Raw genomic sequence first — 13,251 nt, forward strand, 5'->3', positions numbered from 1 at the left:
TTATCTTTATCGAAGGAAAAGGGCTGGAAATTAACTTACAAAAATAAAAAAGCGAAAAAGAGATCAGAAATTCTCCTTTACATTTTGAGATTCTCCAGTGCAGGAGAGCCGCAAGTGAGGAGTTTTGCTGGCCTTAGAGGCAGGTCTCTGAAGGTACAGGCCAAGGCATTTAAATAAAAAAGCTCTTTTGGGACTAAGTCTGATCATAGACCCAGACATGCGATTTCTTAATAAAATTAAGCCTTACTCATAATCTCATGACAGAACTCTCAAACTTCAGGATTTTTGGGGGTCACCTGCTGCTGAAACAATGGAGGCCTGTTGGACAGAATTAATTACTGGGCAGGAGACAGGGAGATGCGGGGGTGACAGCGCCTGTAACGGGTGCCAAAATCACCCTATCCAGTACATGTGGCAGAGTGGGCAACACTGATTGTCAGATGCACACAAACTGGGGTTGGGCAGGGGGAGGAGGGAGTCCAAAATCAAGCGACTGACCTGAAAAACACATCTTTTTGTTTAAAAAAAAAAAAAAAAAAAACATGATTTTTTGGGCAATCTCTGATCTCCTGAAGTTGGCAATCCTGCAGACATTACACTGAAACACGACTCACCACATGGCTGGGAAATGGAGGGAATTGCTAGCACAGGCATTGAGATGGCCAAATTTTGTCCAGCTGGGAGTGAGTGTGTAGGGGGGAGGGTAGGTGATGACATGGCTCCATGCTAGTGCACGAGGCTCCATGCTGCCAATGGCTCCATGCTAGTGCACGAGGCCCGGGAAGTGAAACTCACCTGTCTGGTTTCATCACAAGGTTTACGTGCACCTGGGAAGCGAGGGGAATTTTAAAACATGTCGTCAGCTAACACATTTGAATTAACATTAACACCACTCAGCACCTGGTACAGGGCCAAGCCCACCGTGTTAACATTCACATTACAGTGTAGAAAGCCCTAGGGCTAGCCCAACCAGCTAACTTTCTTAAACACAATTGTCTTTGTCTACACTAGGTGTACAGTAGTGTTTACACACCATGTTTGACTATGCCACTCATCTTCCCAGTGTGGACAAAAATACAGGCTATTTTCACTGCCAAAAAGGCTGGGTTTTTACTGCAGGATAATGAACATTAGCGATCCCGCTGCAAACTCCTAGTGGAAACAAGGCTCTTTCATTTACCAGGATGTAGCTAGGTGAAGTCAACCCCAGGTGGCGGGTTTAGTGCTGACCTCATCCAGCTACATCATGCTAAAAACGACCTGTCCCTTGTCTCCAGCAGGGCAGCTACCATGCCTTAGTTATCTCACTGTCAAAAATCCCACACAAAAACAGTCAGAGAGAGATTTTGGTCCAGCTGTAACTGCAGCTAGCTGACTGCTCCTTAACTCAAGTTAATGACCATGACTGTAAATTCTCGAGTAGCCAGTCATAAAGTGTTTCTTTCAGGAGATCCGACCAGGAACCAACATTGGGGAACATCAACCCTGGAGTCTGGCATCCTGTTAGTTAAGAGGCAATCAATTAGCTTGAGTTACAGCTCAGCCAAAGCAAGCTTACCAGCTAGTGCAGAAAGTAAACAGCAAAAAACAAGTCACAGAATTCTTCCGGCTTCAAATAATCCAAAGCGTCACTGGAAACACAGTGATGTTTGCTCAGGACTCACTGACACCGTCTCTTTAAAGGACTTTGCGGGAACTGCACTAGGTCTGCCTCAGGAAATGTTTGTGACAGAGGCATTTGAAACGGTCATATGCTGTATTCCATTTTGCACCAGATCAAAGGCACCACACCATAGTCCCAGCTGGAACGGATTCAGGCACTTAGAGTCCCCGTTCCTTGGGAAAGGAACACAGCCAGGACAAGAGGCGTGCTGGGAACCTGAAGGGAGGATGAACAGGAACATACCAGACTCTGGTTTTGCTCTCCCTACTACGACTTCAGAGAGGGCTCATTACAGGGAGTCCCCAACAGAAATGTAGGAAAGAAAAATGGAGAGTAACTTTTACTACTCTGGTGCCATTCTCCTGCCCTGCGCATAGTAATAATAATTAAGCCCTGCATCTGAACTCCAAGTTATGGGAATTCATTGCTTGTTAGCAAAGCACCTTTGAGGCTTTTGCATTCTTGCTTATGTTGGACTGGGGTTTGTTTGCATGAGGAAATATTTAAATTATATATATTTACACAATTTTTGCTGGGGACGGGACCAAGGGGTGGAATCGCAGTTCAACTGCCAATAACAACAGAGCCACCCAATACGGAAAGCCTCAAAGCACTTAACCGATGGAAATGAAATTGTGCAGCGCCCCTGCAGCCTAGGGAATAGACACAAAAGTGAAGTCACCTGTGGCAGACCCCCATGGTACTTTTTACAAGAGTTGAGCTGTTAGCTCCAGCCTCCTGGCCAAATTCCTCTGTGTCTCACTACGTTCTGCCTCCCCAGATCCCCACGGCAATCTCACTTGGATATGTCTGTTCTAGATGCCTGAGAAGGGATGCTATGTACAGTTTAATAGCTACTGTGTTTCACTCCAGAGATGGCTGCATTTCAGTGCTGGATGAAGCGACTCCTAAGTGTATGCCCAGGAAAGCATTTGGGGTGCTATATAAACAGATGCAAGGTCATCATTCAGCTGAACTGACAGGGAGAGGAAACAGTTAAAAGAAACAGGCCAGGAGAAGCCACAAGAATAAAGTGCTCTAGGAGGCACCAGGGCCGGATTAACTTTTTGTGAGCTCCGCACCAAATGTATTTGCGGGCCCCCCTGGGGAATGATTGTAAAAGGGGCCAGGGGTAAAAGCACAGTGGGGCAGGAGCTAGGGTTGGTCTCTGGAGCAAGGGAGGGACCGGGGTAAACTGCAAGCGCAGCAGCGCTGGGGAGAGGGTAAACAGGATCCCCCCCCGCCCCCCGCCCCTGCCCACACAGAGCAGGTACCTACCCGGTTTTAGCCCATTCTCTTTGTCTCTCTCTGCACTGAGCTGCCCCTCCTCCCACAGCAGCAGGACAGATTCTCTTCTAGCCCTCTGGGGTGGGTATTGGGAGTGGGAGGAGCAGAGGGTAATGTGGTTACTCCTATAACTGGACTTTTAGTTACTAGTCAGCACTGCTAAACGGACACCCAGGTCCCATTTTCTACTGGAGTTTCCAGTCTAAAACTGGATACTTGGCAACACGGCTGCCAGAAAAGCCTGAGGGGGGGAGAGGGACAAGCAATCATTTTTAAAAGTAAGAGGGCTAAGCCTTAAAGGGGGGGGGGGGGGCGCTAGGGAGTGGAGAGGAGCCATGTCTGCCGTACTGCCCAGATAGGTTGGAGACTGTGGGGATCAGCTGACACAGTATCCAAGACTGGTGCAAGGATATTTTGTACCCTAGGCGAAACTTCCACATTGCGTACCATACCCTGGAGCATCGCTTATTATAAATTTTCAAAAATGAATACAGTGGAGTCACATCTTACATGGGGGTTAGGTTCTAGGGTCAGTGCGCAAGAGGAAAGTCACGTATAGTGAAAATTACCATAAAGTACAGTACACACAGAATATGCAGTATAAACTGCATACACTAGAACAGGGGTCCTCAGCCTACGGCACGCATGCCAAAGATGGCAAGGGAACTGGTTTTTTTTTTTTTTTTTTTACTGGCAGGCTGTGGGTCCCGGCCACCACTGAGCCTGCTGCTGGTCTGGGGTTCTGGCCGCCGGCTCCTGCCAGCCAAGGTCCCAGATGCCAGCCCCACTCAGCCTGCTGCCAGCCAGGGTCCCAGCCGGTGGCTCCGCTCAGCCTGCTGCCAGATGGGGTCCCAGCCGCTGGATCTGCTCAGCCTGCTGCTGGCTTGGGTGAACAGAACCCCAGGCCACGAGGAGGCTGAGCGGGGCTGCTGGCCGGGACCCTGACTGGCAAGGGGCTGGCAGCCGGAACCCCAGGCTGGCAAGAGGCTACGCAGGGTCAGCGGCTGGGACCTCAGCCTGCTGCCAGCTGGGGTCTCAGCCGCCAGCTCCACTCAGCCTCCTGCCGGCCTGGGTGAACAGAACCCCCGGCTGGCGGACAGAACCCCCGGTGAACGGAACCCCAGACCGTTCACCCAGGCCGGCAGGAAGATGAGTGGAGCCAGTTGGAACCCCAGCAGGCTGAGTGGGCTGAGCGGGGCTGGAAGCTGGGACCCCAGCTGGCAGGAGCCGGCCCACTGCCAGCCCTGCTCAGCCTGCTGCCGGCTGAGTGAACAGAACCCCAGGTCGGCAGAGGGCTCAGTGGCGGCCAGGACCCACAGCCTGCCATTAAAAAAAAATCCGCTTGTGTGCCACATTTGGCATGCACGCTGTAGGTTGAGGACCCCTGGTTCTAGTGTATACTGTGTGTACTGTACTTTATGGTAATTTTCACTATACGTGATTTTCCTCTTGCACACTGACTTTAAAACCTAACCCCCATGTAAGATGTGACTCCAGCATAGTGTAAAAAAAATTTTTTGGGCACCGCTTTTTGGCACCCCCAAATCTTGGCGCCCTAGGCGGCTGCCTAGTTCGCCTCATGGTTACACTGACAGTATCCCCAGCCCAGGTGACATGACAGCCAGTGGTGGATTTAGTTAGAGGGCGCCCCCCACCCCCCAGCCTTGTGCTTAGCTTCATTTTTGGGGCTCCTCCTTGGGACCCTGCCAAGAAAAAGAATATTCTCTCTTCTCCCCCCATCCCCATTTTTCATTCTTTTTTTCTTCATCCTCCTCCAATAAGTAATAGCAAGTAAATGAAAATAAAGTGAGGTACCTTGATTTTTCTTGTAGTCTAACTTATTTTTCCACAGGCCACTTGAAAATCACGGAGGGTCTCGAGGGACCACTTAATGATCTTTCCAAATATTGTAAAAAAATGTTGGGGTGCGGGGTCTGGCCAGGAGGTTGGGGTGTGGAGCGCTTACCTGAGGCAGCTCCTGTTTGGTTCTCAAGATTGGGGTGGGGATGGGAGGGGGGGTGCAGAGTCAGGGCAGGGGCTGGGGGGCATGACGGGGGGATGCAGAAGTCAGGGCAGGGGCAGGGAGGGGTGTGAGGGGGGGATGCAGGAGTCAGGGCTGGGGAGGTGTAGGGGTGCAGGGTCAGGGCTGGGGAAGTGTGAGGGGGGATGCAAGGGTCAGGGCAGGGGCTGGGGAGGTGTGGGAGATGCTGAAGAGTTATGAGGGGGTGCAAGGGTCAGGGAAGGTGTGAGGGGGCGCAAGGGCCAAGGTGGACAGAGGGCTGTGGGAGTGGGCTGGGGTCGTGTAGGGGGCTGGAGTGAGCATGCCTCAATTCCAGCCCCTTCCCCGCCTCTTCTCCTCCACCTCCCCAGAGCAGCAAGCTTGCTGCGGCTCCACTCCTCCCCCTCCTGCCGGCAAGCAGCTGGCAGCATCAAGTTTCTGACCCCACAGGAGAAAGCGGGGGGCGGAGATGAGCAGGCCAGGGCCCCTTTTGACTGTGGGCCCAGCGCCATGGTAAATTCGGTACTGGGAGGCACAGAACCCATCTCATACAGGAGTTGGTCCCAGAGCCCTGGATTGAATTCAAGGCTCACTCCTTCCTCAGGGATAGCAAGCTGCACATTGGGGACAAAAGCCAGCTGGGCTTCAAGTTCAAAAGGTTGCCGATTCCTAGAAACACCCCAGTCAGGTTTCCCTGGTAATGCCACTGCCATGGCGTCATAAGTAGATAGGTAAGGTAAGGGTTAATTTTCTTTTGCCTGTAAAGGGTGAACAAAGGGAACCAAACACCTGACCAGAGGACCAATCAGAGAACCTGAATTTTTTTAAAAGTCAGGGGCGGGAAATGTGTATCTCTTGGTTCTTTTTTTTTGTTTCTCCCAGCTAAGGAGCAAAAGCTTTCTCGCTTAACTCCTATTCCTTTAATTTCTAAAAGTGTGAGTAACAAAAGGAAACAATAGTAATTCGGCCAGTGATGAGCTTTGTGTATTGTATTTTAACAGGTGTGTTGATTGTGCTGGGACTGGTTAAATCGGGCATCGTTTAACTATCAGTACTGATTCATATTTTCTTATACAGCAAGAGCCTGGTAGTTCACGAGCTTTCTAATGCCAAAATTATTCAGTTTTTGTATTTTTCTCTCTTCCGTTATACTACAAGCCTTTTTGTTTAAAAACTGCTGAGGTTCTTGGGGTGATTCTAGGGGTTCTGGGTCTTGGGGGTCCCCCAGGGAAAGCTTGGGGTGACTCGGGGTAACTAGGAACCCCAATAGTCCTAGTGGGTGGCAGCGAGATAGATCCAAGCTGGGTATAAGCTTGGGGAAGGTTCACAGTAAACACTCAGATGCTGAACTCTAAGTCCAGATTTGAGACAGACGTTTAGTACATGGTGGCAAGCTGCACATTGGGGACAAAAGCCAGCTGGGCTTCAAGTTCAAAAGGTTGCCAATTCCTAGAAACACCCCAGTCAGGTTTCCTTGGTAATGCCACTGCCATGGTCTTACAGGGACAGAGATTTCACACACAAAGAGCTCTTCTTCCCGACCAACCGGTGGTAAGCAACAATCCATATCCCAAACACACACAGTCTGCCTGGTGAAGCGCTGAGATAAGCAAGAGGGGGGTGGTTTCAGATGGCTTATGGCCAATGCTGCTATTCAGACCCAAAAGCAAAACACAGGCTGGAGACCAGGACCACAGTAGAACTGATCAGGGGCCTCCTGGGGTACCAGCTCCATGGAATGTCACAGCTTTTTGGAGCAAGCCTCCCTGCCCAGGTCCTCCCACCCCCCTGCTAGGCTTCAGAGTCTGAGCCACCGTTCAAAGCACTGCCTGTGCAGCTATTTTTAGAGCCCTGGTGTGAGCACCGCTGCAGAATGCTGAGTACACACCCCTACAGATTGAAGGTGGACCAGCTCCGCTTTCCTGCCACCCACCCCAGCCTGTGCTCACTTTACCTTCAACGTAGGGAACCCAGTTATCCCAAACTTCCCGCACATTTTCTGATTGGCTATGTCTGCACAGTCGAGGACGCCAAGGTTCACCGCGGGGCTCCATTCTGAAAGGACACAGACAGACAGACAGACATTAGAGGATCTGAACCCCCTCTCCACTCCCAGCCACTTTGAGTTGAGAACAGGAGCAGCTGCTGGGGCAGAAGCTCACTCTGAATTCTAGTGGCTGCTTTTCTCTGAGAGCCTGTCACAGCTTCACTGCTCATGGGGAGACCCCCCCAGCCACATTAGCCCCAGGAAATGGGGCAGGAGCCACTAGGACATGCTGGACGAGGGCTAAGTTGGGGGAAGCCTCTGTTATACCGTAGCTACTGCTCCCTATTGCAATTACATAATAGACAGCTGCCCATCAGTATTTCGGAGTTACTTCTACTTGCATCTCACTCCCAGACACTGCTGAGGACTGCACAGACTTCCAGCATTACCTACCTACCCCCGGGAGCAAAATCTTGCTCTTTCCACTGGGAAGAAATGTATTATGGGTAACTCCCCCCTCAAACCTTTCCTACAGTTCCATGGCCAGAAGCTGAATTCTATTCTCCTCCATTGCTAGAACACTGCTCATCCCAAAGCACTTTTGACACTCATGCAACGGGAGCCTTATAGCCACCAATGAAATTCAGCTGGCTCTGGGGTACGGCACAGCAGCCATTTACCAGCGCAAAGTAGGCACAGTAGCTTAAAACTTGAAGCAGAGCAGCATGCTTTACACAAGTCAAACCACTTGATTTATATAGCACTAGGCCACTTCACCAGCAAATGCTATGGGAGCATTTTAGGACTGACTTGAGCGTAATGCTCAGAGCTGGAATCTGGTCAGGAGCCTGGGGCTCAAACCTCTTTTCTTACAAAAGGTGTTCATGTGAGGGGAGGGAGGGTGTCAGGAACTCAGTTTTCCATCTCTACCACCCCACTGCCCTTCCAGCTGTCCAGCGACCCAGGCACCACGCCGAGGCTGGGTTGGGATGCTCACCTAGGAACAGTCATCGGCAGCACCCGGCCTTTTCCTCAGAGGGCTCATCTCCAAGGACAACCCAGGCCCCCTTGGCCTGACAGCCACAGTTTGAGGGTTGCAGGGAGTGAAACATGCAAGCCTTGCAAAGTGGTGGATAATATCACATTGCACATGTGTTCCCTTGGGGGCTGAGATCTAAGCAACTCAGACTGCGTACCGCATCTCTTCCCCCCCCCACCCCGCAAACTGGCATCCTCACTCTTGCTACCATCCTCTTCTCTCTGGGCTGCAGTCATAGGGCGAGGGTAGGCACTCCAGCCCCAATATACAGCTCACCTGAGCTCACAGCTTCTCCCCATCCCAAAAGAGAAGCTCCCTAGACTTTGCAGAGACAGGAATCCCACAGTAGTCATGGGTCAGCGCAGTAAACTCACACGTCTCATCTGTGGGCAAGGTGCCAGGGAGGGAGAACTGGGCCCTTTTGTTCCAGTGACCTCGCCTCCTCCACACCAGGCACAACAAGAACGTCCTCCCGGCCCTTTGCAGTGGCAGGCTTAGCAGACACTCCTGGGAGACCAGAGGAGGAACATAAGGGAGAGCAGCTTCAGCCTGGTGCCAGGGGCAGAGCTGGGCAGGGATCCAGTGCAGAGCTGTTAATCCCTCTTTCATAAACACTGTGGCTCAGAGGCCTCTCTGGCAGCAGTTGTGAGCCCAGAACATTCTTCTCCCTCTCCCCACATGTGGGCACAGGCCACCGTTACTCCCCAACGCACAGCAATGCTGTCCTCACTCCGACAGGCCAGCTCCAGGGTCCACCCCACACAGTTAGTGAGTACACGGCTGCTTCATCCATGCCTCTGGCTCCTCCTGACGTCACAGCAAGCCGCCCCCACGTATTTTTTTTTGAACAGAGCATCTTGCCTAGGAAACTAGACTCGGCATTTGCCTCCGGATACCCCTGGGGATTCGTTCTAAAATGATGCTTGGCTAGAAAAATCCACCTCCCTGAAAACTCAGCTCTTCTGAGCTGTGAGCTGCAACCCCCGGATCCTTGCAGGCGCCTTCCAAGCATGTCTGCCTGGGACAGCCCACTCCTCAGAGGGGAGCATATCCGACTGATATAGAACCTCCTCTGTTTGCTCTGGGGTCTGGTCCACGGAACATGCTCAAAAGGACGGGAACAGGAGCCAAGATATCAGAGGTGGTGGGCATAGCAGGGATGGAATACAGTGGCATTGATTAGCTATTCTTCTGGCCACTGCAACCAGGTGGCTACCTAACCTAGTGTGATTGATATGCAGGAGCTCTGGCAGGGACGGAGGTGTTACTGCAGTGCAGGACAGGCAGCCATTAGCACAGGTCACACGGTACCATTACCTGTGCCAGTCCCACAAGAGAACATTGTGCAGCACACACAGGGGGTTCAAGTCCAAGGGAAATACCAGCCCCCCAATATACTCTAGCCCTCAAATCACTGCATAAGCGCCATTTGCAGCTCTCAATTTGAGAGGCAGTTCTGTGCTTTTATTGTCTGAGCAACCCCTGCTGGCCAGTTGAGGCCAAATGCAGTGCTCCAAAAGGTGCCCGCTCCCAGCAAAGAGTGGGGAGCACACTGGCAATGCTGCTGCTACCTGGGCTTGAAGGAGCAGGGCAGGTGTCAAGCTCATGCAGACAGTTCCACAGGGCAAGGGGGGGCCAGAGCCAGTGTTTGGGGCAGGTTGCCCTTTAGTTGTACTCCCAGCAGTGCTGGGAACGTTCACATCCTTTACTCTAGCTTCTCTGTGCAGAATCCCCAAGATCCAAAATGCAACATCCCTTTCACACAGCACTGAATAGGTCCCAGCCACTGAGCGCTTCCCTCCTGTCCCCACAATCTGCCTTCTATTCAGCTCCTCCATAGCCATGTTCCAGCTGCAACACAAGGACTGTGTCGGGGCCCCCTAGAAACCATCCTGGGGCCCACACACTGGCCGTGAAAGCTGGGCTCACAATCAGACTGAGGGATGTTTGCCTCTCTCTTATTGGGCACTGCCCTGGGGATGATCCATTTGAAAGCACAGGGCGTTCCTTCCAGGCGGGTTTCATGCTCCCCGCCAGTGGACATAAAAGGCTCAGCTCACATTAAGGCAACGGGTGGTTTAATGCACCTTTTGGGTGGAGAAAGCCAGGAAAAAACAGCACTAGCAAGAGCCAGGCTCATGCAGACCAGCGGTGTGCAAGCTGCCCTCATCTTGCAACACCCCTGAGTTCTGAGATGTCTCTGCCAAGGCAGCTCAACTCTGACCTTCAACAGTCCTGCTATTCTGGTTATTCCAGTGCCAGGCGCATCCCAACTTTTCCCACGGCACCTTGATCCTGACCTGCAGCACTTGCTCCTATTCACCTGCTGGGATGCAGATCCGTCACAGCTCTTATGTTCTGACCAGGGCTTAGGACAAGATGCATGGGAAGACTTCCACATGAGCAGGCATCGGGAGGGGAACATGATGGAGGTATAGAAAAGCATAACTGCCACACAGCAGGTAATCATGGGCCTGCTCATCTAACCTAAGAACATGGGGACAATCAGTAACACTTAAAGGCAGCAACACTAAAACTGATCAGAGGAAATAATGTTAAAAACAATTAACCCGTGATCTCACTGCCACAAGATCTCACTGAGGCCAAGAGTTTAGCAGGATTTAGAAAAGGCCTGGGCAAGTGGACATACAGCTGTGAACATTCAGTTACATTAGGAAAAATTAGAAGGGCTCTAAACTCTCAGGGCTCAGGACGCAGACAGACATTGCCTGGTGGATGCGAGAAATTAAGTTCCCCACAGGATATTCCATAGTGTCCATTAAGAGGATTCCTGCTAGCCACTGTCAGGGACAGGGTACTGGCCATTGGTCTGGCAGCTCTACATCCTTAATTCTCCTGAGGAAAGGCTGCCAATTGTAACCAGCCGCATAATGACTTTGTGAGGTGGGGATTACAAGGAAGCAAAACTCTTCCCCATGTGTGACTTAAGGGGACATTTTCCAAGGCACAAATGGGATGCAGGTACCCAACAGCCCTTTTGAAAATCTCCCCCTAAGCCAGATTGGAGCTCGGGGCTTCCCAAGTGCAGGGAAAGGGGAGTGTATGAATTGCACTGATCGGCTGAGAAAAGGATTTGGGTGGGAGAAACACAAAGGAGAAACAATTCTCCCTTCCCACCCAGGCAAGGTCTCTTCGTATAAACTCTCCATCACGTTTTCATATGACAACCCAAGATGGATTTGGCAGGCCAGGCTCTTCCCCGCTCCAGGAAGTTTCACTTTAAAGATCAGCATTTGCCCAATTAGATTCATGGAGCTTTTCCAAGTCTGATTTATGGGCTTCCGCAGCCATCAGCAAGCGGAGACAAAATTCTCTAGTGTCCTTAGTTTAAACACAGCCTCTCCTGCCAGAATTGAAAAAGGGGAGGAAAAATTGCAACGACAAGCAAATCCAGCCCGGGGCTGTTGTGAGGGGCTGCAAGGGGCCAGAAGCTCCCTGCTTAGATTGCATCAGTGCACACCACCATTGAATGCTGCGCTAAAGGCACGTTTGTATCTCTTCAGCCCTGGCGTGTGGGTGTGTGTACTTCCTCCAGCTGTATGAGCTGGGTTCTGTCAACACACGTCAGAGGGAGGCAAACGTGGGTTCATAGTGAAGACTCTTCCGTCATTATGTCAGCAGGAGAGCTCTGCACAGAGTGGATGTGCGATGCCCGGCTGGCACAGAGCCCAATACAATTTTCTGGGCCAATGGGAGGCCATGTGCCTACAGTACCTATAGAGTCATCAATTCCGAGGCCAGGAGGGACCCCTGTGATCATCTAGTCAGGTCTCCTGCGTAACACAGGCCACCAGCACGTGGCTCCTTTCCCCACTGCCCACAGAACACCAGCCCCACTTGACAGCCATCATCACTAAGTGTGCTCCTCCAGAGAGGGTTGAAGGGCTGTCAGCTCACCCCAGAGAACTGCAATCAGCGGCATCCTCCTTTCAGCTCCAGGCATCAGACCAGCATGTGTAGCCTGGGGCGTGAGACTCTACTGCTTCCATGGCAGCTCACAGGATCCATGCAGACACGGCCTCTGTGTGTATGAGGTTCATGGCCCTCCCATGTCTGTTTGTCCCCAGTCCTGGGCATGTCACTGTGCAGGAGTCTTATCTGGAGCACACTAGGATGGGGTCCAGAAGGTACAGGCAACTACAGCAAAGAGTCCCTAAATGATGCTCTGAGGGGCACCAGATGTTGGAATTTCAATCCCTGTGGTAAGATCACCAGAGAGGCAAGGCTGGCTTACAGCGTCACACCACAGGCTGGCCCATAGCATGTGGGACCCTGTTCCGTGTAAGCCCAGACCCCATGCAAGCTCGGCAGTGCATGGCCCACCCTAGCGCTCCCTGGCAGCAGACCTGGAGAGGACAGCAATAAGTCACAATGTGCCTCTCCTCTTCTGGCAGCCGGGGACCTCGCTGTCATTGTGGTTAAGGCATAGGAATGGGAACCCATGGATCAGAGGCCTGGCCCAAATTAGCTGTGCCAGTGACTTGCTGGGCAACCCGAAGCATTGCGTAGCCTCTGACAAGTTCTCCCTTCTGCGAGCCGGGAATAATGCTTCCCTCCTGTGAATAACAAGGGTTGGAAGCTGAATCCCTGACTGTTTAGGAAGCACTTTGAGATCCCCAGATGGGAGGAAGCACAGAGGGAGTGAAGAGTCATTTGATCCTAAGGCTGGTCCTGGCCACCCCATTATGGCAAGCTCTCCCCAGTCCCTTCAGGACGATGCACACGGGAAGTGCTGAAGAGGCCTTCAAGGGGATGACAAGGATCTCTATGATCCCTCCTGGCCTCCCACTAAGTCACACAGTCACATCAGCGCTGTTCCACCAGTGTCTAGAATCAGGGCACAACACGAGAAAACACCTGTGAGCATGAACCAATGCTCTGTCATCCAGTTACGCAAACCTCAGGCTGTAATCTCATCACGAAGGCTGCATGGTCTAGTGCACAGGTATGGAAGTTCTACTCACAACTCTGCCACTGATTCATTGGGTATCCTTGGGCAAGACCCTTAGCCACTCTGCCTCAGTTCCTTGATCTGTGCAACAGGGATAATTATAGTTACTTACCTATCCCACAGCAGCTGCAAAGATTCAGTGCTGGGAGAGCCCTTTGAAGGCTAGCTCAGGAACCAATCCATGGAACAAACCTTGATGCCAACTCTGCCCACATATCTACACCAGCGACACCATCACAGGACCTAACCAGATCAGCCATACCATCACTGGTTCATTCACCTGCACGTCCACCAATGTAATATA

The 13,251-nt window shown here is 51.8% G+C and overlaps 1 protein-coding gene across 1 annotated transcript in view; it reads right to left on the reverse strand.

The window, feature by feature from the left end:
• The window catches only part of QSOX1 (quiescin sulfhydryl oxidase 1), a 42,305-nt gene that overhangs the window by 26,832 nt on the left and 2,222 nt on the right, over window positions 1–13,251 (reverse strand). Inside the window, exon 2 of the mRNA XM_075067897.1 lies at window positions 6,904–7,004. Within this exon, the coding sequence (XP_074923998.1) occupies window positions 6,904–7,004 (101 nt within the window). The remainder of the gene's footprint in view (window positions 1–6,903; window positions 7,005–13,251) is intronic.

The sequence above is a fragment of the Chelonoidis abingdonii genome, chromosome 7 (genome assembly GCF_003597395.2).
Source record: "Chelonoidis abingdonii isolate Lonesome George chromosome 7, CheloAbing_2.0, whole genome shotgun sequence".
NCBI classification, from domain to species: Eukaryota; Metazoa; Chordata; order Testudines; family Testudinidae; genus Chelonoidis; species Chelonoidis abingdonii.